At 43.1% G+C, this 27,959-nt stretch overlaps 1 protein-coding gene across 1 annotated transcript; it reads left to right on the plus strand.

The window, feature by feature from the left end:
• Window positions 1-2,478: 2,478 nt before the first annotated feature.
• LOC8025030 (endochitinase) lies at window positions 2,479-27,562 on the plus strand. Its single transcript, XM_040211771.3, has 9 exons — window positions 2,479-2,639; window positions 4,645-4,728; window positions 12,065-12,307; window positions 17,935-18,197; window positions 19,422-19,525; window positions 20,744-20,867; window positions 22,198-22,389; window positions 26,167-26,286; window positions 27,285-27,562. Exons 2-9 carry the CDS (start codon window positions 4,668-4,670, stop codon window positions 27,438-27,440), a joined length of 1,263 nt encoding a protein of 420 aa, XP_040067705.1. The 5' UTR covers window positions 2,479-2,639; window positions 4,645-4,667; the 3' UTR covers window positions 27,441-27,562.
• Window positions 27,563-27,959: the final 397 nt, after the last annotated feature.

Here is a 27,959-nt window from a genome sequence, read left to right on the forward strand (position 1 = left end):
AGTCACTGCCCACACAGCGTGTAAAGCCAAATATTCACTGGAAAATTCTCCTTAAACACGCAATTTGCTGCGGTCTGCTTCTCTGTATTTTTCAGGGGCCCGAAAAGTAATTGAATATCTGCATATAGAGTATACTATTTATTCCACGTAGATTCGTTTACTCATTGAAGATCAAAAAAGTATAGTTTAATCAGTTATGACATTCCTTTAATCAGTTATGGCCTTCCTTTTATCAGCTATGAATTGTGTGCTTGTCGAGCCAGGCACAGAAGCCTCTAAGGTTCAAACCGGCTTGATACTGAATGTTGCAAATATATATATTAGGAATAAAGTTTTTGTATTCTATTCAATTCTTTCCCCCTGACACTTTTAGGGTATGTATAAACGAAGCTTGGCGGTTGGTTATCCGCCATCTTCAACATATTTTGAAACAACCTTCAGTGCAAGCAAGATAGACGGATTCACCGTAAAGGTTACGTGTTTTTATTTTTGTGACATATAATATGTCACAAAATATCATGTTCAAACGCGGAATCAGCAAGGCTCGACAAACGCCTATGACGACACTTAGTGTCGGTGACCGCTTGGCAACGTGGACACGTCGGTTTCCTATAGGTATGCATTGTTCCGCTTGAGCTCCGGAGCCAGTGAACCGAAGCCATGCCTGCGTGACTCGGCAGCAATCAACATTACGTCGAAACATGAGGCATAGCCTGATTACTCCAGGTCAGATAGTTTTCGCGTGCCAGCATGATGAGACATGATCTTCAAATAACAGTTCCTTTAAATAGCAGTTCGGTACGTAGATGCGTCGAAGATATGTTTATTCTAGTGATGTGCGATTACCGGTTCAAATCAAATAGCGCTGATTTAGTCCTAGCTTTAACATTGTTAAGCAAACCGGTTGTCCTGGTTTTCCCTTCTACTGTGAAGGTTGTGAATGACGCAGTGCTATACGGTTTGAACCGTTGCTCGCCCACTCCTAGTTTATTCGTATCTATACTACCGTGACTCGATAAAGCCGAACCTTTGTTCAAACCAGACGAACAAAGGCGACTGAACTGCGGTTAAAGCGAGATATCATACTGGGAAGAAAAAACCTTTCACGGCGACTTTTTCATGACTAAGCATTGTTGCAAGGGAAATTGTCAAAACGTAAAGATATTCGTACCGTCCTACACGCGCGATTCCAATCTGAGTATAGAGGCACTAAGAAACACACACTATTGGTAACCTAACAATTAAGATATGTAATATTTACACTGCCTACTAACTTATTGTGATTTACAATTAACGATGTATATGAATTTCTTGGAGCAACCGCCGAACGTCAGATCCCTAAATAAATTAATGAGCCTCACACACAAATGACACAATCAATAATAAAAACCGGATTTAAAGGTTCTCCTGAAATTCTCATCAATGAAAGCGACACTCATTCGTTCGAGTCGTGCTCATTTTTGGCTTTCTAACAAAGAAATAGTGTCAAATAAATTATTGGCTCACACAAAACTACTCTGTAAGAATCATCTAGATACTGACCTGTGTTTGCGCTGCTGAATGGGACCTTTATGGGAAATCGGCCCTCCCTGCCTCCAGCTGCTGATTTTAATTGAAAATTTAAATACCACTTCTTACATTTCAACGACTTGAAATATAGTTCCTCTGTGAATCATAATGACGCGGTGGAGTTCTTTGATACTCAGAAGCAGCTTGACGCGCGCCCCTCTGATGGCACTCGTGTTGCTTCAAAGTTGCCGAACTGTTTTACAGATCCCCGTGTTTCACTTTTGCATCAAACATAAATCGAACCAACTAAATTTAATACCTTATTTTGCAATCCGAACCTAAACACCTCTAAAGTATTATATTAATTTACACCCTAGCCGCAGCTGAGGTTATTTTGCTTACAGAAAGATAGCACGTCGGTACATAAACTTGCACTACATCAAGCGGAAACCCCCCATAAAACACGCTCTGATGGCACCTTTCATTGTAACATATCGCATAATGCAATGAAATTCCCACCAACGCAAACACCTTGTGAGTGAATTCTCTGGGCAACGGAATTTGTACAAACCTCTCCAACTACGTCATATCATCTGATCCAATAGACGCAATCAGGAGAGAGAGAGAGTGTGTGTGTGGGGGGGGATACCTTTTCCTTCCACGAATTGGCAAATATTGCGTTCGTTGCGCTCCAATACACCTGGCTCGTGCGTGAGGGCAGAGAGAGAGAAAGACAGAGAAGAGCAAGGTGTGCCAGCGTGCAAAGCCCCCAAAACAAACGAGGTGTCTAGGGAAGCGGATGCATCTTCGTTGCGATTTCATTTCTTGCTACTTTTTTGTTTCTTTTTTTTTTCAAAAATGACGATAAGCGCGTGCGTGTCGCCGGTTTCCAGTTCCGTGGCCAACCCTTTCACCCGAGATCCTGTTGCGCAAGTCGCCCCTTGCCAAAGTCCTTGCGCATGCGCCGTCGGCGAGTGGGAAAAACAGGGGGAGAGGGCTGACGGACAAGGTCTTCTTCCTGCTGCATGCGTGGTGTAATACGTACACTGCCTCCTACGTTCCCTCTGTGTGCTTATAAACAGCCGGTCCATCTCGTTTCGAGGAAGACGCTCTAATCTCGTTTCTGGCGGGTGAGTTCTGGCAGAGCGCCTCTTGCGTTTTCTTTTGTCCGTAATTATAGACCGAAACCCATCGGAGCAAGGAAAGGGCCCTTGCGCGTTCGTGTACGATGATGTACGATGATGTGCAATATACGATGTTGAAAGTGCCTGTATTACATACATATGTATATATATAGAGAGAGAGAGACATTATTGTAGGGTGCCGAAAAATATATAGGGAAATTGGCATACTTTGAAGGTTACTTTTGATTCGCATAACTAGCAAATCCCTATTTTTGCGGCACAACCTAACTGTGTGCCATCAAGTACAAAATACTGCTAAGCCCCCTTTTTTGAACTTTAAGATTGGGATGCAATTGTGGTTTTCTCTTGTGTGTATGTAAACAGCCGAAATTATGCGGGCCAACTGGTGATCAACTGTGACCATGGTATCTTTGAGGTCATGACAAATATAGAATTCAGACGATGTCGTGGCTTTGAAGGTTATTATTCATTAACATACCTAGTGACTATTTATTTCTACGGAGCAACCCTAGTTGGTGTCCGATCAAACAGAAAATAATGCTGAAACCACTTTTTTGTTTCTTTATTGATTTCTTTTTTTTTTCACTGAGATGTTTGTCTATATATGTGGTTGTAAAAGAGGCTATATCATCTGGGAAAACTGGGGATTCTCAATGATAATGGTATCCTTGAGGACATGGAGAAGGTATAAATGGATACTAGTATATACTATGCTCGTCCCCACTTTTTGCCTGGTTTCAAGTCACCAGTATAATGAATATTTACCTTATTTTTCAAGAATGTGGTAAGGGCAATATGTTTTATATGTACGCATGTATATATATATATATATATATATATATATATATCTATAAGGAATTAATCAATATGCATACGTATTGCGAAGTGGACTAATCATCCCCCTGCTAATCGGTAGGATGACAATCTCTGATTACACAAAGACTGCGCGTGCGTCATCGTCATCATCATCAGTTTATTTTATGTGCTCATGAACAGCGAGATTGCCTTAATTATGATGCATTGTGTGATGATGTTATGTTCCTGCTATCGTCGCTCTAGGCCCCTCAGTGCTTATATCGTCATTTATTCTGACAATGGTGATACTACAATAATTCTAGCCCATATAAATGTCAGACTCGGTTGTTTTATACATAAACAACACAGTTAGGGTAAACAAAAAATATTATACAAGTTTTCCAGAATACAATATTGCACCTCTGTGACATCCTTTGATAGATCATTTCACAATTTGGTCTTGCATATATTCAGCTGCTCTGGTTTTCTGTTGTTGCCTTTCTTTCAACAAAAGAAGAAAAAAAAACCTTCCTTCGCTTTAAACTTAGTTGACATCGTTACAACTTCAAATCCTTGGCCTAGTTCTAATGACAAAACGTTCCCAAACATTCATAGCGGTTATATATAATTTTTGAAGACATTTATGACGTTGTTGACAAGTTACACAATTAAAACTACATTAGCAAAAAGTAGGAACGTTCCATGATATCAAAATTACTTTTACTGACCATACGCATGTCTCCGTGTATTTCACCACTCAGTATTCTACCAATTCCTAAACATACTTTTGATATTTTAAGGTATTTCAACCAGCCATAATTTAAGGTAAAGTTTTACAGCAACAATCCAGAACATGAGATATATGTTATAACGAGCGCTTGTGCGCCCGTGTGCTATCGGTTTCAACCAGACTCCTAATTTTCTTTTTTTATCTTGACGGCACATTGACATCCCTTTATATTTCAGGGAAAACACATTCGCTTGATAATGCAGGGTCAGAATGCCCCATGACTCACTACAACAGCGTGCCTAGACAACTGTTTCACTGAAGCAATTATAATTTTCGCTTAACTATACCAATACAAAAACCGCCTGAACCGCCATCTGGGATACGAACGACGTTGACATGACAGGGTACAGAAAGTACCGTCACGCCGTAGATACTAATTTCGCATTTGTTTGTTTGTGCATGCAGCATTCAAACCACACAACTCCCTGATGAAGATCGCGATCCTCATGCTAGCGTGCTTAGCACACACCGTGCTAGGCCAGAGCCAACGTAAGTACGACTTTGTTGCTCCAGATTGCTAGCGGTGAAAGTTTAAGGGTTGTGTACCTTCCAAGTCTCACGCAATCAAGAAATTTAATTTGTACATTTTGTACTCGCGAACTATAATATGTCTTAGTTTACCTTGTGTGCTCATCATGAACTTTCCTTCTCCAGGTATTGCACTATAACGAGTGGCTTTAAGGTAATATAATAAAATGAAAATTTTATAAGCCAAACTCTGATGCCACACGAATAAGAATGCTACATCTCAAAAGACTAACTTTCTTTCTAACTTCCATATGTCATTCAGAGGGAACCTAAGTCAGCTTTCAAATGGTGCATAGCAAGGCATCTGTAGCTTTTCAAGCTATAAATAGCGTAGTTTCCAGTTTATAATCCGGTGCATAAATAGCGCGTGTCTCTGTCTGTCTGTGCGTGCGTGTGTGTGCGTGTGCGTGTTTGTGTGTGTGTGCGTGTGTATATATGTGTGTGTATTTTAGGACATTTGTCGGTGTATTTTATGAAATAGCGCGATATATATTCTTTTTTTTTTTACAAGTATGGGCCTTAACTGCGGAAATTTGAAACGGTGGTTATATTTCTCGTTCGAGTTGTTGACGACAATATTGAAACTTACTCTCGCTTTCGCATATGTTGCAATCAGAGTACACATATGCGGACTTTTCAGTGCAGTTTCGCTGCGCCGACCATACAAATATATGTATAGCTGTGGCTTACACAAAGATGCGACTTATATTATTCTTTTTTCTCAAAACAGCCGCTTATAGGGGGGGAGGGGGGGGATATAATTTATACGAATGCACGAAATGTAGAATAAGCGGCAATCGAATAAGCTTAATATTTATTTTGTTACAACGAGACGTCTCGCTCAGTAGATAACAAGCACAATTTCTAGAAGGTCCCTGATAATATAAAAGATATCTTGCTTCATCCCTCTTACACGGTGTTCACAAGACCCTCCAGGTTGTTTTGGTCAGTGCTCCGTAAAGCGAAACCGGTTAAACTGTCTGCCTCTTTTGTGATTTTGGTCTGTAGTTTATTTTTATAATTGTACAATTTGATGATTACCGGTTATTTGTTTTCACCCAATACCGACAATCTGCTAGTTAAGATAATTCACCAAAACCTCAAAGGTTGTGCGAATGTTTACCCCTGCAAAGGTCACTCTCAAACACGTGCGGACGGTAGAGCAGAGAACCGTTTGTTTTTTTCTTGTTTTTTTCAATAAAACATACATTACGTCAAACGTTGCTTATCGCCAAATGAATGACCCAGGGTTGTGTTTGGGGGCTATACTTAATGCATAAAGGTAGTTTAGCCGCGTACGCGTTGTCTTGACTCTTTCATAAATATGTATGCCTGTTTGATATTTTTGAAAATTTCTTTTGGTAGCTAAACAATGTTTGTTTGTTTGTTTGTTTGTTCTTCTCATTTACTTGCATGATACTCTCGCAGTTTGCAACGTTGAATCAGACGTCTGAATAAATTTTATATCTAAATAAACTCGAAGTTCGAAATATTTTTTCTGAGACCCAGGCGGCTCTCTCATAATTGGATATTGGGGGCCAGATTTTTCTCTGAGACTTGTCTCGTTCCTTATCCTTCTGTAGTATAAGACAATGAAGCCTAAATAACAACAGCAGCTCATAGCACGCAAACATGTAGTTACGCTGTATGTAGTGTTTCCCGTCGTGTCAAATATACGCAACTCGTATCACAAACAAGCGAAGTTTACGTGATCATGCGTCAAACAAATAAAATTTATGATCCAAAAGAAATAAAATATCTTTTACGCCCTTAGATATATTTCATCGCTGTAACTTTTTTTTCTCTGTGCTTGTTTTATAGCAGATTTTTCTAAATAGAACCTCAGAGGAAATCATATTTGTTGTTCACAATCAAGGTAGAAAAATGTCACGACTTCAAAAAAATAAATAAATTGGATTTATTGGATTTTAATCAGATTGATTTGATTGAAATCACTCTAGCTATGAAACGTTAATTTTTGCCGTTAGTTGTATTTTTCCACATGCCAGACTAATTGGCCAATTCGTCAAATTCCTGATATTAATGTGGAAGAAAAAGGGCCTGCGAATGTACAGTAGAGTTTAATTAAACACTTCTCTTTGCCGTAATACTCAAACAAAAAGAGCTTAATTGTTTTGTTTGAAAACTTACTTTGTTTTTTTTTCTTTTGAGTTCTAAGTTGATAGCAATAGAACATTTCTTTTGTATTTTTCGTTTATTTCTTAAGTTCCGATTTTGTTAATTACGTAGCTGACCAACCAAGTCGAAGGTAAGAATAAAGCTCAATGCTCTCATTTGCTCAGAAGAGCGCTTTCTGTTCGAGTTAACCTTATATAAATCTTTTTCTTCTTTCATGATTCATTGATTTAAATACAAAACAAACGCACATAGAAAATATCAAATGTTAGAAAAACGATTAATAGAAAAAAATATTGCCGGAAAAATTTTTTTCTAAGAAGGTTTGATTGAAAATCGTCATAAAAAACAGGCAATTATGTAAATCACTATTCAAGTTACAAAATAAATCAAGATCTAAATCATATTGATTTTTATTGTCCGCCCGGTTCAAAATACCGTTATTAAAATATTATAGTCACTGACAGAGTGGTACGGGGTGAAGCGAGTACCGAGCACCTTTTTTATCACCCCACAACCAACAAAACTGCTTCATTAGCAGATAAGAATGTCGAATAAAAAATCGTGAAGCGTAAAGGTGAACAAAATAAGCCAAGATGGGAGTTGCTTATGCTGTCAGTTACCTGCAAAACGGAGCGCTTACGCAGTAGGCGTCAATTGAACGCTTACGCCGAGCTCAAGTTCGTCTGTTTATTCTGCAGAGGTTGCAGTGACGTCAGAAAGACGCCGTGCTCTGATTGGCTCTGATCGAAGGATAGTGGGTAGACCTCGAAGCAAGCTGCCTTGAGGTCTAGGGTCCTTTGATTAGAGCCAATCAGAGCTCCGCGTCCTCACGTCACCACAAACCCTGCAAAAGAAGCAGACGAACTCTCGCTCCGTACAGAAAAGAAAATCAAGAAACGCAGGGAGAGGCTTAATTTTCTCGCTCTTCTTGCCCCGTTATTCGTTTTTCGGCGTTCTTATCTTCGGGTAATGAAGAACCTTCATCGGCTGCATATCGATAGCCAGAAAGGCGTCGTATTTGTAATGTCCCACCATCAGAGTCGATTGCGATTTGAAAATAATTCTTAGAAACTCAGCTCTACGAAACAAAAATAATAAGGATGCTCTACAGCACCAAACAAGCTTAATGTAATAATAGCGTTCTTAAAAAGCGATCTTATCTCGAAATCGTTTTATTCAGGAGTGGCGTCATGCCATTACCCATTATCTTGGTTATATATAGCATTCCGCAGTCTCCTCAGACAAGTCGTTCTTGCTTCTAGACGATTTTTTTGTTTGTTAACTACCTTATTTCTGCGTTGGCACGCACATAATTTATCTACTTTCCGTCACTCATCTGAGTAAAGCTCTTGGAAGCTGCAAGGTTATACCGGGGGAATTTTCTTCTGGTAATGGCGAGGACAGGGCAGCCTCTCGATGCTGCTTCAGTTGCTTCAATGTCCCCATGGTACTAGAACTTCCTCAAAACATGATCTTCACGGCCATACACGTTCAACGTTGCATTTACACGAGCAACGAGCTCCGAATTTAAGCAGACGTAAAGAGCGACATGAAAAAGCTTTAAACATATCATAGCGTTCAAGGCAAAAAGCTTTAAGAAATGTGATATATTGCCAGTTATTCAGATTAGTAAAATAATTCAATAATTTAATTAAGAACGCGAACGTTTCATTTTAAAGTTGAAGAGGTTGAACGCTTGTGTCACCCACTCAAAGTTTATACAATTAGAGGGATACTACCTCTTAGAGGGATACATTAGAGGGATACCAGGTCTTAATTATTCACAAATACCTCATACATAACACGTTATAGCCTCTGTCCTTCAAGTATGCTGTCACAAACCAAGCACGAGAGCCCCATAGAGTATATAAAACAAGTCATTTCTCTATATGTATTGTAACCCATCATAAAACTAACTGCAATCCTAGAAGGTAGTTGTTTATACGTTTACGCAAAGCGAACACGCGATCAGTTCCATCTGTGACGCTGTTCATGCCACTCTAAAACAATTTTAGTATTTATGAAATGATCATCCACAAGAAAAGATATGAAACTTTGTGTTGCACACGGATTCACCCAACGAGGTTTGTCTCCGTGAAAATAAGTTTAGCGTCCAGCTGTGCGTGCGTGTGTGTGTTTTTATCTTCTTTGTGAAGCACGGCTTTTACCTTTAAAGGCACACTAAACTCTTAAAGAACATTTTAAGTGCCTAAACAGGCTAAGTTTATCAAAACAACCCCCCGCAAAAAAAAAATAAAAGCATAATTAATTACATGCCAAGGCGCATTTTTAATTAGGAGCAGTTAAAACAATTTTCCGCCCCCGCAAAAACAAAATTAACATTTTTAATTACGTGCCAAGCGCATCTTTAGTTAGGAGCGGTTTCAAAACATGCTTTTATTGCGAAACGGCGACCCGAATCATAGAAACACCTCTGGCAATTACTTTTAGAAACACTCACTTCCCAAGAAAATACTCTTTATGTGCCTAGAGAGGACACCTACATTAAAAAAAAAAGTGCTCCCCGAGAAAGAAACTTGTGCACAACATCTACGTCGCGAGACTGTCTCAGAGTTAGTTGCAATTTTGAAATGCGCTTTCTTTTTAAACGTCAACCCCCAGAGAGAAGCCTGTATTGTAATAAATCAATTGAGTCTTCCGGCGTAAATAATACGCTAATATTTGTTTTCTCACGAAAGTCCATCTTGTGACGTACGTGTCCTATCCGAAAACTCAAGAATCGTATTTTGATATAGAATTCGGTGTTTCTTTCCACGTTACACTTGGAACGTAAATATGCTTCACACCAACAAGGCCGTCGAGGAATATACCCTCGATCCAACTCAAAAAGGGCCATTGAACATTTTAGGTGTAGGCAGTCAAGTCGACGCGGTACGTCGACACGTTTCAGAATGGCGTCATCGCTGCGAAGGTATATTGCGCAAATATTCGAAAGAAAATAAGGACAAAAGGAGGAATTAGACACAGCTATGTGGCAACACAACCAGACAGGAAAATCGGTATTTGGAATATCACTAGGCGGCGTGAGCCAAGGTGATTATCCCAAGACGACTTACGCGGAACAATTTCTCCATTTGCGCTCGCGCGAGGGCGGGAAATGCAATGTGCAGCTTCACATTGCATGCTTGAACACGGCAGTTAGCTCCTTATACTAAAATCAACATCAGAGACGAAAACTGTGTGTGCGCAAATAGCGTTTCAATTTTATAGTTCACCATCATTCGTAGCAGGCGACATAGAAGCATACTTGGGTAGTAATTCAATTACAGTAATTTAATTACTTCACTTTGTAATTTGCAATTGTAATGAATTGCTCTTGGCTAAAATGAATTGTAATTGCATTTTAATTACTTTCTAGATCAGTAATTGCAAAATTTCGGGCACAATTACAATTGCTTTTGCAAAACTTTCCGACGCCGACGGAACCTCTGAAAGCCTCAGCGCTCGCACAAGCGGCCTAGCTCTGGATAAAACAACTCGCACAAAGACACGCACTCACGCACACGCACAACATAAAAAGCGTCACATTGTTTGCTGTTTTGTTGCTTACACAGCGGGCTGAGAGGCAATCCTCTTTGGAGCCTTCCTGAACGGCGCCGTGTAGCGCCGTCTGCGGTGCGTGCAGAAAACAATATCTTAAACATGCCAAAATATTCAAAGAAAAAAATTGAGGTTCAGCTTTCAGCCGAGCTTGGGAATTTGAATTGTCTATGAAGTTATTTTTCTTTCTTTTTCGCCAGTTTTTTGCGTCTCTTTTCCAGTACTGTCGCATATTTGTATCTTCGTGTTATTTTAAAGCTTATTTCCTGTTGGTTTTACTTCGGATATTATTTGCATAAGCATTTTGGAGATTGACCTCTCATCTGTGAATGTTGTCACCAATGATTCGGGAGCCCGGATTCGGTTCTTATATATTTCTGAGCCATTATAATTTCAACTCAATGTAAATAATTTATAATACCATGATGTTTGTTTCTGAATTCGGTCGTATTAGCGCATGTGAATTTTAGTTTTATATTAACGCTTGCAAAAAAATTATATCTGACTGAGTGTCGCATTTTTATTTTCCTGGCTAACAAAAGTCTGTCAGCTCAATTTTTTCTTCATCGATCTGGCGTCTTCCAGCATATGAACTAATTTATTATTATTTATTAAAAATAAAAGAACGTAATGCTTTATTGCCCCCGAACTGTCAGGTTTTATTATGATTTTAACAAAATTGATAGAAGGAAAGTACAATACGTGGCATTTATGTAGCGCTGCTTAAGCCTTACAAAACATTGGTGCATGGAATGAACAAATACGTTGCATCCTATACAACTCGTTTAAAGTTACATGGCCCAAGTCGGGTCGCTCTCAGATATAAGTAATTATAAAGTAATTGGATTACTCCTTAAAGGTAATTTGTAATTGTAATCAATTACTTTTCACGGAGTAGTAATTGTAATTGTAGTTAAACTACTTTTGAAGCAAAGTAATTGTAATTGTAGTTAAACTACTTTTGAAGCAAAGTAATTGTAATTGTAATTAAATTACATTTCGGAAGTAATGGAGCCATGTATACATAGAAGCTCTCTTTTGCATGTTTAGCTATGGATGACGCTGAGCTATTTGATTTGAAGCAGTATTCGTACACCCTCAAATTTCACGCATCTGCTTACAACATTTCTAGTCTTTGGGTGACGCAATACGAGGTGACTATGTACGAACAGTCGTTTCGCTGTGCGTAAACCGCAGACTGGCAAAGAATTGATCGCCCCTATACCGAATTAAAATGGAAAAACTCCAGCTCCTTACTGCGCCTAGGGACAGCAGAAACTACATTGTTCCAACTCAAACCTTCAATCGCAGCAAAACTATTTTCCGTAAAAGAAAACACGAATTTGAAGAGTATAACACGAAATGGCACTAGACTGAGTCGTCTGGTACCCATAAAACTGCCCACAAAATATCAGACATACATCCAAACAATTTTATTTCAACTTCTATATTTAACTTATGCTTTTATATTTTATTTGTTTCATAAACGTTTAGAAAATCTGGACTGTCCGACGTTAATCGTAAAACTAAAGCCTAGATAAACGTAATTGCAACCTCCTTCCGTTAGCTTACGAGACTTCTCCGCTTTCTTCCACAGGTAACGGCCGCCAAACGAACAGCACCATTTCAAACGTCAACTCGACGGCCCCGTCGTCAGCACGCACCATGCCCATCGTGTGCTACTACTACGGCTGGGCAGCGACCAGGCCCGACCCAGCAAGCTACGACGTGGATAAGATACCCGGAGATCTGTGCACGCACGTCAACTTTGCTTACGCCGGCGTCGCCCCAAACACGTGGGAACTGGACAGCCAGGTGCCTCGCTACGACGCGGACAGAGGTGAGCCCGGCCGTCAATGTATACGTCATTGCAGCACACAGGCGACGTATAGAAACCTGTAGATTCAGAGTCGACGGCATTGCGTGAAAACCCGGCTTGCTCAAGGACACCCGCCGGAAAAAATTTGTTAGCGCGTACGATGGGATGGGGAGGCTAGCATCAACTAGAGTCACTAAATAAAATACGCTAAGAGTATCGACACCCCAGTTCTCAATATTCTTGTGGTCACCGCCCTTAAAGGCATGGCTTATTTACTGGTTCTAGCATCAAAGAGCTGTGAGCTGCAGAGTCCCTGCATAGAGTAGACCATGCTTTAGAGTAACGACGCTTCGGCCTTACCGGTGCGTAGAAACACAGTTGCCATTGGTTACCAGTATTTGTCAACATCCCCGACAGAAGATGCGAGAACTACTGTCAGTCGTTCCGCTTGCTAAACATGTTATTAAAAAAATGAATGCCGCTTACAACTCCCTGTAACGCCGAATTGGAGCGCAGCTCTTGAGGAGGAGGAGGGAAGGGCACTGGGGGGGGGGGGGGTTAAACTAACCAGGGGGGGGGGGGTCACGTGACCTTGGGGGTCAGGGCATTGGGGGTCACGGACATTGGGGGTCACGTGACCCCCAAGGTCACGTGACCCCCAATGTCCAAGGTCACGTGACCCCAAGGTCACGTGGTCACGGCATTGGGGGTCACGTGACCCCCAATGCCGATGATGTCATCACTGACGTCACTGATGACGTCATCAGTGACGATGACGATGCGGGTACCGATGACGTCATTAGTGACGTCACTGATGACTTCACCAGTGACGATGACGATGCGATTGTCGGTGACGTCATCAGTGACGTCGCTGATGACGTCATCAGTGATGATTACGATGACGATGCGGATGCCGGTGACATCAGTGACGTCACTGATGACGTCATCAGTGATGGTGACGATGACGATGCGGATGTCGGTAACGTCATCAGTGATGATGACGATGACGATGCGGATGCCGGTGACGTCATCAGTGATGATGACGATGACGATGTGGATGCCGGTGACGTCATCAGTGATGATGACGATGACGATGTGGATGCCGGTGACGTCATCAGTGATGATGACGATGACGATGTGGATGCCGGTGACGTCATCAGTGATGATGACGATGACAATATGGATGCCGGTGACGTCATCAGTGATGATGACGATGACGATGTGGATGCCGGTGACGTCATCAGTGATGATGACGATGACGATGTGGATGCCGGTGACGTCATCAGTGATGATGACGATGACGATGTGGATGCCGGTGACGTCATCAGTGATGATGACGATGACGATGCGGATGCCGGTGACGTCATCAGTGATGATGACGATGACGATGTGGATGCCGGTGACGTCATCAGTGATGATGACGATGACGATGTGGATGCCGATGATGTCATCAGTGATGATGACGATGACGATGTGGATGCCGGTGACGTCATCAGTGACGATGACGTCATCGGGGGGTCACGCGACATCGGCGGGGGTCACGTGACCTCAGGGGAGTCACGTGACTTCGGGGAGTCACGTGACCCCGGTGGGGGGCTCGCGCGGTGCATTATGGGACATTTCCCATGACGCACCGCGCGGTTACGCCGACGGCGACGCCGACGGCGACGCCGACGCCGCTCAAGCCGGAAACGGGCCCCTAAGAGCTGCGCTCTAAAAGAGCAGGTCAATGACACGATGATCTCTCAACGCCGTATGCCCCGATCAGGAAGTCGCATTTCAGAACAAGAACTGTCGCCAAACGGCGCCCGTGCGTGTCTAAGCACCAAAATAATGGCGTGAACGTAAACAAATGTCGCGTGACTCGAGCGACGAATGACCGTCCTTATGTCGGTGTAAGGGGAGGTTGGGAGGGGCGGGGGGGGGGGGGGGGGGGGGGGGTGACAAGAGTGCTGGTACTCTGAGCGTGTTTCTAGTGGCTTTAGTCAGATCGTTTAGGACTTCCAAGGCGCCGCGTGACGAATTCTCTCGAGAGGTATGCGTGTGCTTTTATGCGCGTCCCTTGACCAGGTGTCCGTGACATGAACTTCACGCTTCCGGTCCACATAAATACATAGATAAGTTGATTGCATAATGAACGTGTACATGAATTATCCAGGCCCGCAAAAGCACGTCTGTGCTTGTGCGCGGGACAATGTTCCAATGGATAGGATGTTAGCACTCTTACACAAAATAAAACAGCTTATCGGCATGCTTTCGGCCTAACAAAAACGTCATTTTACATCGTACAAAACCCAACAAGTTACAAACTCTGTAAATTTAAAACTGAAAATCGCATGATGCAAGCACACAAAACGACGCACCAACCTAAAACAAATTAGAGGTTTCAAATTTAGTTAAGCAGCAAAGTTATTGCCCGCCAATCTCTCTCAGCTCTCTCTTAACAATCCTAAGTGACTGCAAATCCTAAAGTCGATCTGGGAACATGCTATAATAATGTGGAACATAAAAAGGCAGTACCCTCTTACTGTAGCTTCTGAAAATTCTTGGCAGAACCAAACGTTCCCTTTTCCTCAGGACCCTTTTTTTTTTAGTGGCTGCTCTAACGAGTAATTGTGTACTAATATGGTATAGATATACAAGTTGTCAACTGGCAAGATCCGTAGCGTCCGCGTCTTTAGGTCATTCGGTGGTCACACTGTTTTTCGCATTGCAGTGAAGAGAAATGACTCCAAAACGGCTGTACTCATAGTTCACTGTACTGCGCAACTCGGTCTCATTGCGGGTAACATTTTTATTACGCGGGAAAATTTGTATTTATTACACAGCGTGGCCCGGAGTTACAGGAACGGTTAGACTCATCATGGAGTATTCCTCATCTTGTCGACACAGATTATATTTTAAAAAAAGTTCCTCGAAATAGTGCGGTGCATTCGTTGTAAAGCAGTGGAGCCTTCTTTCAAAATGTACAAATTGCAGAATAAGAACATTTATCTTTATATTTCAATTATGCTATCGCCCTGGCTATCAACAAGTAAACTCTAAAAAAATGCCCGAGCGTCTACTGTTCCGCTCAATCGTCGGAGAGCCAATCACTGCAACTTACGGAGGCAGCTCAGCGAATGACGATGCCGAAACATATATTTTGGCAAAACCAAAGTACGCAGCCTGAGTTGTGACATTAACCAATGCAAGCGTGACGTTTTGCATTGCTTAATGTCCCAACTCAGATTGCGTTTCTTGGTCTAGACATATGTTTCGGCATCGACATTCGCTGAGCTGCCTCCGTAAGTTGCGATGATTGGCTCTCCGAGTCTTGAGTGGGAAGGAAAACGCACGGGCTTTTTTAAAGTGTAGTCCAAGAACCGCATTTTGTTTTTGCTTGCATATTTAATGAGACGAGCAGAAGCGAGGAAGTTTTTTTTTTTTATTCGGTATTTCAATTTTTTTGTAAAAACTGTTATAATAATTTTATTTTACATGATGAAGATAACACGCGAGAGGTATTGTTTGGCGCTCAGAAGATAGGGGACGATCAGGTAGCATACATAAATAGCTATGCCTCTTACCACCACAACGGTGGCTTTGTGGCATATTCAGCCAATTAGCCAAGACAAACAACTAGCATACCGTTCCTGGCTTGGCTGATTCTTTTCTTACGAAACCACCACAAATTCACGTAATGATGCCTTATTAGGTTCACTTTTGCGTAGTTAGGAATCATTAAGTAAATTTTCATAATGAGGAATAATTGTGCAATTGCAACGACATGGTCCCTGTCTCCATGTCGGCAGGAGTCGGCAGTAGCGACACTCATGAAGACCTGTCAAGAGGACCGTGATGCGACTTTCCCCATTCATTTTCCAGTTTCACACAGTTTGCAAGGGCGTAGATATTATACACTGCACGGCATTGTTAGCATGATCAGGACATCAGCGCCGTTTCTCATTGTATTGTTCAATTTCTCATTATCTCAAACTAGCACTTTGCGCCACACAAGTAGCTTCTCGGCAGCCCTTTGATTCTAAAATTGAAACAAAACAACAAAAAAAACACCAATCGCCTGTTTCGAACGCATGTTCGCACTAAGTGTGCAACGCAAAATACATCCTTTCAATGTTTTGTTTTATTATATATTATTGATACAATCGAAGCTTGAATTGTAACTGGGTCATATAACCAATATTGAGAGAATAGCTACTGCATGCCGTTCAACGAAAATCTTGAGATAATTTAACATTTAGGACTCCTTTTCAGCGTCGAACTACCTTAACTGTCACTTGGTGCTTACACAGCACTTGATTAATAAGCACGGAAATATTTGTTTTCTACTCGAACTGCTATTTTGACACATTATCACTGCCTCATTATACTATTTCTACAAGTTCTTTCATGGTACTGAAATCACAAGTCATAAAGAGAAAAACCCTTTGATCATCAACGACACCTGCGTCGCAAAGGTTCCGTTAAATACGCACGATAGGCCAGTGTTCAGAAACGTCCGAGTACGGTGAAGACTCATACTAAGCGAAAACTTGTCTTTTAGGCTCAACTTTTAAAGGACAGCGTTCCGGCCCTCTGACATAAGTGCATTCCAGCTCCTGCGTACAAGTAACTATCTGGAGAGCAAGTTCGTCTGCTTCTTGCGCAGGAGTTGCGGTGACGTCAAACCACTGAGCTCTGATTGGCTGTGATTGGCTCTGGTTGGAAGGATAGTGTGTGGACCTCACTGCTAGCTGCCTTGAAGTCTCCCCACTATCCTTCCAATCGGAGCCAATCAAAATTAGGCGTTATGACGTCACCGCAACCGCTGCGCAAGAAGCGGACGAACTTACGCTCCGCATAGTCACTGACCGCTAAAGCAAAGCAAAGCGTGGCTAGTCTCGAACATCTCATTATCACTCCTCAGCCAATCAGATTGCGGCATTCGCCGATAAGAACACCGTAGAACCAATCCCAAAGCAAGGAGCGTGAACATAATCACAGGCGCCCTGCGTTTCTTAAACTGTCGGGGGTTATAGACGTCTGCAAGTAAGGCCTCTGGGCACCGCCATCTTGCTCCTGGTATGCGCAGATCGTCCAATAATCAAGCCTCGCTAAGGCGTGCCCACGGTTGCCAGAATAGCGCCGAAACAAAGCGTTTTTCGTTTACGGTGGCCAGACTCGCTCTTCAACCGTGGCCGCCTGCTTTCAGACGTCTATAGTCGCTGACAGCTTAACAAACGCAGGCCGTGGCTTATTTGGTTCACATGTCTTGCTTCGTGACTCGTTCTTCGGCGTTCTTATGCCGAGCGTGAGTTCTGCTTCTTTTGCGGGTGTTGTGACGTCAAAACGCCGCGGTCTGGTTGGGTGGGTAGACCTCAAAGCAAGCTTTCTTAAGGTCCAACCAGTGTCCTTCAATCAGAGCTAATCAAAGTTCGGCGTTCTAACGTCACCACAGCCCCTGCAAAAGTAGCAGACGAACTTGCACTCCGCATAGGCAAATGCTACGACCCCATTGGCTCAGGAGCGGTAATGAGATACTCTGGATCGACTTACCACGCCCTGCGTACTTAAGCTGTCAGTGATCGTGTACAGGTTTACCAACTGGAATTTGTCCGCAATTCATGCTCATATCTCTTGTCCCTTCCTCTCTTGCCCGTCTCAAGGACTCTACAAGAAGTTCACCGCCATCAAGGATGACTACCCCAAGCTGAAGACGCTGCTCTCCGTCGGAGGATGGCAACACCCGAATGGCGTCTTCTCGCAGATGAGCAGCACTCCTCAGAACAGGCAAAAGTTCATAACGAGCGTGCTCCAGTGGATGAAAGAGTATAACCTGGATGGCGTGGACCTCGCCTGGCCCTTCCCGGGCGTCGACTACCGCGGAGGAGGGCCCCAGGACAAGGAAAACTACGTGCAGCTCGCTAAGGTGCGTGCTTGACTGCCGACGCACATACACACACACACACAGACACTTGAGGCTAAGTGCTACTTCAAGGTTTTTTTGTCACGGGACGCAGAGTATAGGAAATTACTAACCACGATTGTGACGTGGGTACGTGTTGCGCTCCATCACCGCTTTGCTAATGGGAGGACAACGTAATGAGCACTTGCGCGGTGAGGAAACCGTATACCCAGGAGCAAGCAGAAAGGATCACAATGCGCATGCTTTAATTGCTCTCATACAGCCCGGAGTGTTGCTTATTCTCCCCTCGAGGGTCTTTTTAAAAAACAAAAAAAACGTACACAACCAGAAGCAGCTATACCGATTAGTATGACGGTGATCCTGTACCCAATAAGACTGATATGATAAAATGACCAAGACCTCACCATCATAGGGTTATTTATGTGCTCTAAAAAGATTTTGTCAGTTAACTTCCTTGCTGAACATGGACAACCAATAATGGCGAACGATAGGCGAATGACGAGCCTGGGAATATTATTAAACAAAAAAAGAGGTGATACGCATAGAGGCAGTGAGCCGGACGATTCACTTCCCTGCGGACGTCGCAGATTCAAAGCCTCGTCATTCGATGGGACTCTTTTGCGCAGAGAGCAAGTCGTCCGCTTTTTCCGCAAAAGTTGCTGTGACGTCAAAACGACGCCGAGCTCTGATTGGCTTTCATTGCAAGGATAGTGGGTAGACCTTAATGCTAGATGCCTTGAGGTCTACCTACTAATTTTTTTTTAGATTAACCAATAAGAGAACGGCGTTCTGACATCAACGAAACTTGAAACCCCTGTGCAAGAAGCAGACGAACTTGCGATCCGCATTGATTGTCTTGATTTGCTGTATCCGTGTTCAACAGAAAAGAGAACACGTGGAATTATTTAAAGTTCAAGAACTAATTAGAGGAGTAAAACAATTCTCGGGAGCGCTTTCGTGATTGAAACGTTCATTGTTTTGTTTTGTTGGTTTCGTAGGCGGATGGACCTAAACTCTTTCTGCACTCAACAAATGCACTCCACGCGTATCTAACACGGTCATTTATTTTGTTCTGATGCATACAATATGCTACATTTCATCGCCCTTGCACCTGTTTAGAGACATAAATGATGGTGAGACTATACATGTCGCGTGCTTGTTTTTACATTGCGTTTCGAGTGAAATCTCTGATAGTCGTTGACTCGACTGGTCGAAATTTATTTTTAGGAGCTCTCCAAGGAGTTAAGAGCAAACGGGCTTATGCTTACGATGGAAGTTCCACTATCGGATCAACATCTGAATCCCGGATACGACATCGCCGAATTGACCAAGTGAGTGAAAACCGAACATCGATAAATAGAGATTTTTAGATTTTTATCGCACTTGGGGAATGAAAACTTTGTGCGTATTGGCCAGCTTTACTTGGCGCTTAGCCCAAACAAACAAGACCGATTGTGCCAGATGTACTAATGTCGTATAAGCCGCAAGGACTAAATAGTTTTACATTCTTAAAAAAAAAATTGCGTTACGCTTAAAACCCAGGGCGACCCTTTCTTTTTTAATGCGTATTTAAAGAAAAAAAATTCTCGTAAATATTTGGCCAAAATGAAATCGCAAGTGAGGTTGAAAAAGGTTACGCAGCTTGGGCTCATTCCACAGGCACTATAGAAGAACGAAGGGTGAACGCGTGTTCGGTGAAGTCTTCATCAAACAAGCGCCGTTAGGGCATGTGCCATGTCAAATGACGCAGTTGTCGGTAAAGGTACGCGGACGACGGATGTATCATGAGTATTATCGTCATTGGCTTCGGAAAAGGATAAATGATGATGATGCCGGTGCGTATTCAAGCTTTCGCTTTTGCTTAAAATTCAATCATTTAAGGCAAAGGCTCTTCATGCCGCTGACACGTCAAGCGCCACTGCTGAGGAGGCCACAAGCTAATCTCAAATAGTGCGATATAAACACGATAACGATCTTTTGGAAACACGTTGATTTATAACATAAAAACGGAAGAAGCAAACCGTATAAAGTTGCTCTTACGCCGCATGGCCGGCATTGAAGGCCTCTTTAGGATAGTTATCGCAATCACATAATGTTTCGTAAACTCACCGTTCTTTCTAAATAATTTGTGAAAGGGGATGCTGGTGCACCCTCTACCTTGCTAATTGTGACAGTAGCAAAAATAACTGGTGCCACCACGCTTCACGTGTCGTCCGAAGACGAAGCAACTGAATGCAGTCGACATTCAGTTACTTCCTGTCTATCTTGGAAAACAAAGAATGATATTCCAACTGCATTATATTGACCGTACAATGCTTGCATTCGAAAAAAAAAAGACACCTGACACGATGTCTACAAGTCCTAATTAAATTACAGATATTCCAGTGCTGGTCACTAGTTCGCGCGTGATTGTGCTTCTTGAGCTTGGTAATAATCATGTTCTCGGCGTCTGCACTTTTTGGTTAACTATCTCGTAGACCTAGAGATGTCCTTTAATATAACGTGTCATTGACGGTACCTTAAAGAAAATCATGTGTATACTCACACAGGTACGTAGACTGGTTCAACACCCACGCCTATGACCTGAGGGGAAAGTGGAACGGAGTCACCGATGTCCACAGTCCGCTGTTCCCAAGAGACATCGATGTCGGAGATCAACAGAAACTGAACGTGGTGAGTATGTGAATCTGAATATATAAACCAGAAATCTAATTTATAAATAAGCCGACGAGCTATGCAACTGTGGATATACTTGAGCCACTACAACGTGATTCGCGAGCATTGAACTCAATGTATTAGTGTTAAGTGCTCGCTATCTGCAATTGTATTTATTCTAAAGTCGGACCCTTAAAACAAAAACAAAAACAGCTTACTGTAAAATTGAAGCATCTACAGTGAACGCTATGAATGCTTCAAACTTAGCCTGTATACTATTGCACGGACGTGAACCACCTGAAGTGCGCGTGCTAGGTGCAATGTCCATGATAGGCGTAACGCATCAGTAATTTTCTACCCTCAAACTAAGACACCTAGCGGTACGAACACTGTCATGCATAAAACAGTTCGCGCACCATTGCAGTCAGGCGAAGGGCCATTCCACCTAGGCGCAAGTAAACATGGCCACCTGTTCAGACGTTTTTTTAAGGTGGACGTATCCACCGCTCTAACGAACGGTTTCTGACTGGTGGCACTCTCAGTGCTCCTTCGTACAAGATTTTCTTCGCTTTCCACGTCTACCTAGCTCGTGCTGGGTCGTGGGGTTAGCTTCGTGGTTAACACAATAGACTGTGGATTGGGAAGTGTTAAACCGCGGCCACACTGCAGATACATTATACAAAAGACAAATCTGCAGACGGTCTCTGAGGCGGGTTTACGAGCCTAGATTGTAGAAAGGATCAATCTCAAACCATGGGAAGCGTTGGATGGATGTTAATGGCTATACCCTTTGTAACGGGCGGTAGCTTGCGCCACCTAGCCTAAGACTTAAAAGACAAACATATGATTCCCTATCAGAGTCGTGATGTAGGCGAGTTTGTATAGAAGATAAGCAATTAATTTTTGTGCAAAAAAACATCGGTTTTCCTATACAAAAAAGAAATCGCTTATCTTGACACGGCTGAAGCGACAGTGCGGTTTACTTCGTTAGTGTTGTTTTTTTGTTTTGTTTTTTCAATAAATGTTTAGTTGTGACTCCAGCGCATCGCTCGCATCTTCCCTTTGTCCCTGTATGCATTTTTTGCGCGCTGTTTATTACCGATTCCCTATCCCTTCTATGATGGTCCTGTCACATTGGTCATACAAGAACTGCCTGCAGACATGTCTGAGGCACAAATATATGTGAAGCAAACATTCTTCGAATATGCATGAGACGTGTCCACAGAAACTTCTGTCGGTACGTCTTCAGCGAACATCGTGTCTTTTGTATGGTGTGTGAACAGTCTGGGCCCTGCTTTAGGTTTGGTCGTTGGTCTACAAAACCTGAGTTTCCCGTTCTTTCTCGCAGAAAGATGGTCTCGAAAACCTGGTGAGCCGCGGCGCCCCCAAATCTAAGTTGGTGATGGGAATTCCTTTCTTCGGAAGAGGATTCACTCTCCTGGACAGCTCTCAACATGGACTGCACGCCATCATGAACGGCAACGTACCCCCTAACCCTGGACCATTCGTGAGGAGCTCCGACGTCTACAGCTACTTTGAGGTGTGTGGCGTGTATATACACTACAAAAAATCTCTAATTCTCCTGTATCCCGGCATTTCATTGGCATTTTAGAACAAGCTCCCTCAAAGAATGCGTGTATATACACTACTTCAAAAAATCTATAATTCTCCTGTCTCCCGGCATTTCATTGGCCTTTTAGAACAAGCTCCCTTAAAGAATTGGCAAACCAGCGCACGCTAATGGGGACGCGCAGGGTTGAGGTAGAGAGCAGTTTGTATTCACTGGCGGCCATAGCAGTGTGCGCGACTGCATGCTGTGCGCTTGCTGAAGGCGAGCTTCCACGGTTCTTTTGCAACGTGCATCCCACACCACCAAGATTGCCAGTCTTACCAACCTATTCATGTGAGCTCGTTTTTATCATGCTTTCTAAACAGCACGCACAAATATGGCGTCCAGTGAATACTTCCTATAATTTGTTTCATTTTACGTGCGAGTGAAGCCGAAGCTTCAAGCACAAACACGTTGTCCTGAACGATGTTTGCACCAGCGTTACCTTGGTGTGCACGGCACGAACGCTCGTGCTTGACAGGGACGATGAAAGTCCAGATCTCACGTGCTTGGTGGGGCGGCGATTGAGCCCACCATACCCAACAATGTACTTCGTCTTAGGGTGCCTGCATGTCTGTCTGTCTCAGGGCGAAGACATCCATTGTTGCACTGAATGTGCCAGCGCGTGACGCTCTCGCGCACTCGCTGCATGACTTAGGCGGTAAAATGGCGTCTATGCATTAGCCAGAGGTACGCGCTCGAGCTGAGTGACACCGGATTGCGCGCACTTCAAAAGGCATGAAAAACAATTGAGCGGAAAAATGGCTGAGATGTCACCACTCAAGCAAAGGCGCGCGTGCGTATGAAGGCACTCTACTTCGTCTCATCTTTGCATGGTCTATTGTTAGCCACGCTTGCTGACAGCGCGAGCTAGTACTTTTGATGAAGCCTCGGCGTCTGCACGAGCGCTCGTGCAGCGAATGCTCTAGTCAGTGCGGTCAGGGCAAGTCGCTCGCGCCTACACAGCCTTCACAATTAGTCCATGCTAAGGTGAGACGAAGTATTCAAGAATAGTCGAATTCGGTGCACAAGAACGTTGACGTCATCACAGGGAGATTGAGCGACGATGCTGATTAAACACGAGTGCTGCATCAGTGTTTGACTCGGTCTTGTGTCCGATCAACGCATAGAAGGAAGCTCGGCATCAGGCTCGAGTTGGCGCCATCCGCTTGTGATGACATTCTATGGAGGAAAAGAAAGATTTTCGCCGGGCTTGATTATTCTAAGTTTTCATGTGGATAAGCATCACACCGGAGTGGAGTCGCGTATTATGTCTGCGTGATACACGCTAAAAAAAACAGGTTAAGAGAATATCTATATCGGATATCAAGAAATTAGCAAAATAATAGTCGTTCGCACAGTTGTAAGTCTACGTTGTCGACATTCTACCATAACGACAACTAAAATGACTGCCCGCATTCAATTAATTTCGTGTGGTCGATATTATTCGTCTTTCAAACAGAATGTAAATTCTTAACTGGTTTCACAGGCCGTAAAGCAAAATATAGACCAGATATCTATATTACATCTAACAAACATCTGCAGTGCAGACAAAGGCATGGGCACAAGCGCGTGGCTTTAGAAAGTGCCTCGTATGAACGAGTTTTCGCACAAACAAAAGCATTCTACTGAGCCAGGCTCAAGCGCCTGTGCCTTTGTCTTTACTGCAGGCATTTGTGAGAGGGAGTATGATTAACATTTCTTTTCACGTGTACTATTTTTACTAAAACTCACCTCCGTGGTTCTTAAGTACAATCATCATCGTCTATTAAAAGAGAGGACGCGCAGGTCGTGCTTAGACGAATTGGTTCCATCATTACCCAAGCCTGCTGCCTGACAGCTCGATATTTTTCTTCCCGAACCAGAGGAAAATTATTTGAGGTGGGTGGCCTAATCTCAGACGTCTATTCACTTGTGAGCCCGGAGCTTTCGAATCCCACCTACGCTGGCCGTTACTGAAAAAACGCTTCAGGACCCTGTCCTCACACCTGCAATGACATCGACGTTTAGTAGGCTATCTCCAGAACGCAGGTGGATTTCTAAGGAAGAACGAAAAGCAAGACTGCCCTCCAAGCATCTCTTCAAACACGTCATGATATTTACGTTGCCCTTGCTGATTGTCGTCTTGGCCTTGTTAAGCCTCGTTGTCGTCATCACCAAGGCTGAAGAGAGAAAAAAGAGCTCAAAGACTGAAGGGAATCTCTCCACCGAGACATCTTTTCCTGACATGATTTCGCTGATAAATGTGACTGTCCTGAATGACAGTAGCAACGAGGCTTCCACGAGTGCAATCGATCTCGGGACCATGACCACCGTGCAACTGACGAAAGCGAATACAAGAACTGCGACAGATTTACCCTCAATGAATAGAACATCAGGGACAATATCCACGAAAACAATTGTAGCCCGCCGTTTTTACGAGCGACGTGCCTACGAGAACGGCTCTGGGCACGACGCTAGGAGTACAGAAGCCCCTTCAGGAGCTATAGATGACACTGAGAACGTGGTTTGGCTCACCCAGCCTACTGTGGAAGATGAGTATGCTACGACGTTGGACATTAAAATATCCAACGATGTAGATGACACTAATGGGCCTGAGCGCGAAGACCAGATTTCCACCAAAGAACACAGGGAAGGTGTTCCCTTGCCTAAGGAAGACGACAAAAGCAAATACTACTATGACGGCCCTCATGATGACTGAGAAAGGATTAACCACAATATATATTTTATAGTTTTAGTAGCCATGTTTAGTGTTTCAATGTTACACCATTAACCCTGTGCGCCTAGTAATATTTGAGGCTGCGTTTTTGTGCATGTTGGAAAAAGTACAATGGTGTTCGTGAAAATAACACGTTGCCTTTAAAGAGTAACGCGAAGCTTAGAAAAAATAAAGCGAAACAATGAAAAGACAACTATACCTACTATATTTAATATAGTAATGTCTGCACATAATTTTTTTTTCAAATTTAGTGTTCTAATTTGTATTCTTCTAGAGTGGAACACTGATTAATAATATTTTTTTTAAATAATACAAGGAACCTGGTTTACTGCTCAATCAAAGGTCTCCGTGTGAACTCCTTAAAATAACCGTCTCGACCCTGCACACGTAGATCGTGCGCTGGTTTGCCGATTCTCTGAATACCTTTGGGTTGTCCGTGAAATAGGGGCATATATGACTGTTTTCTGTCCTAAACCCTTCGCTAAGCTTTAAATATCAACTAAAACGTTATATAAACCGCAAACATAAAATTAAGTTGAATTTACTACTCTTATGCTACATTGCAACCTGTTTCTGTTAACTTTCTTTTGTTGGAAAAAATTGTATTATTATAATTACTACTATTAACTTCCAAATATTTAAAGCTCGCGTGTTATTGTCCGTGCAATCAAAGAGTTGAGATTATTCTACTCGCGCACGCGACCAACTCCAAAGCGGAGAGGTCGAGTCACGCCGGGCTGCAGAAAATTTTTGTCGATGTCTGAGAATAACAATGGTAGGATGAATATGCTGTAATTTAAAACTTGAAAACAAGAACTTAACCGGTGTTAAGCGTCGACCTTCTGCCACGCGGTGTGTTAACAAGTGTATCATATCGACTTAACCAGTGTTAGGCGTCGACCTTCTCCCACGCGCTGTGTTACCATGTGTGTCATATCGAGGTCTCGAGTTAGTGTCTCAATGGGAGCCACATTTTATTGCATTTGCAGATATGCCTGTTCCTGAAGAGCGGTTGGACCAGGGAATTCGATGACCAAGGAAAGGCTCCATACGCATACTACAATAACCAGTGGATCGGATACGAAGACACTGAGAGCATCAAGCACAAGGTAACAAACGCCGCTTTCTAATAGACGTACGTGTTCGTTTTTGTGTATCTGAGAATGTGCATGTTTACACGTGCATGTACAGTCTTACCGCCGAATTCAGAAACCTCACTCAAACTACACTCAAACTGAAGGGCCCCTCCACTTCCTCGAGGAAGGCGCGAGGGCCGGCGCTGGCCAATCGCGAGGACGGATCCGCCGTCGCGATTGGCCAGCGCCGGCCCTCGCGCCTTTCTCGAGGAAGTGAAGGGCCCTTGAGTTTGAGTGTAGTTTGAGTGAGGTTTCTGAATTCGGCGGTTAATGTCATCGTACAATTCAAGTGGTCATATTTTCTTGTCGAGAGAAACGAATTCGACGGTGTGAAATGTAGGCTGAGCGCTGAGCTGCTGAGCGCGTATCTTGATACTCGCTGATCAGCAGTAAGGTTAACACAATAATCGGTGACAAGATGTCAATGCAAGCCAAGTATTGTGAACACTAAGCTTTTCTTTTTGCTCTCACGTAACACTTGATATGTGAAGTCACCGGTGTGAAGCCAGTGTCTGAATCGGTTATTATACAACAAAGAAGAGGAAACGGTCGCCGCTATTTATGGCATATCAAGATATCAGATGAGCTGGGCCGACGTACAGCGTCTCCTATACTTGAAAAGCCTTCAAGTGCAGGACAGAGCAAGTGAAGGAAGCTGCCTTTGAAGACTTCCCGGTCTTCTGTGGTTTGGCCCCAATGCTTATCGCCTCGTGCCCTATTCGAAACAGTCGGAAAACATGAGCGTACTTTCTTAGTAGTGATCAAGTCCGCACCATAAAGCTTATAAGAGTCTTAGCAGCTTAGAAATGTGAGCGCGTTCTCAGCATGCGCAATGATCAAAGCATTAAAAAATCGACATCAATGAATACCTATGAATTATTTTGTATAAATTTTGAACCATTAAACCGTGTTTATTAGACTGTAAATAAAATGTTAGATTAAACCACCTGTTTTTTCTTCCCTTATTTCAGATGAACTTCCTACTCCGCGAAGGCTACGCCGGCGTATACGTCTTCAACAACGACATGGACGACTTCAGAGGACTCTGTGGTGAACCCAACGTACTCCTCAAGACTATCAGGAACAGTTTGAACCAAGACAAGAACGACATTGCCGAAACACTCTAAAAGCCGGACAAGCGTCACTAGTGTTGCGCCACTGCGCACTAGTCACAAGAAATGATGCGCAAGATGAACTCCCGGTGACCATAGCCCTGTTCCGATTTCAAAATAAAGAGTACTGGAACTTCGACGTGGTTCAGACGTGTTTGTTTGTTTGTTTGGCGAGCTTAAGCAGCTCCTCAATTATGGTTACATATGTCATCTGCAATGACACGTACTTGCAAGCGACCGCACAAAAGAGAGCCTATGACGACGGCACAACGAAGGTACCATGAAGAAGAAAAAAACTTAAGCCAACAAAAATAACAATCGCTGTAGGTTGCCCATCATGTATCCTTCACCGTTCCTTCCTTCAAAAACTACATCAGTAATCTGAATCGTCTGGTCGTCAACCACTACCTAAGCAGGTAACGATATTATGCGTGGAAAGAATATCGTTGTTATTACGATATTATGTCCGATAACGATATTCTGCTTGCGCAAAGGCACCGGCGGAGTATCGGGTATCATTATCGCAGATGTCGA

Source organism: Ixodes scapularis, unplaced genomic scaffold (genome assembly GCF_016920785.2).
Source record: "Ixodes scapularis isolate PalLabHiFi unplaced genomic scaffold, ASM1692078v2 PGA_scaffold5__190_contigs__length_132052651, whole genome shotgun sequence".
Lineage (NCBI taxonomy): Eukaryota > Metazoa > Arthropoda > Arachnida > Ixodida > Ixodidae > Ixodes > Ixodes scapularis.

What these genes read in the sequence shown, in the direction of transcription:
- LOC8025030 (XM_040211771.3), top strand. Translation starts at nt 4,668, where the DNA reads ATGAAGATCGCGATCCTCATGCTAGCGTGCTTAGCACACACCGTGCTA. An exon ending in ACTACGTGCAGCTCGCTAAG is followed by an intron (nt 18,198 to 19,421) that starts GTGCGTGCTTGA and finishes ATTTATTTTTAG; the next exon opens with GAGCTCTCCAAGGAGTTAAG. An exon ending in ACGTCTACAGCTACTTTGAG is followed by an intron (nt 22,390 to 26,166) that starts GTGTGTGGCGTG and finishes TTGCATTTGCAG; the next exon opens with ATATGCCTGTTCCTGAAGAG.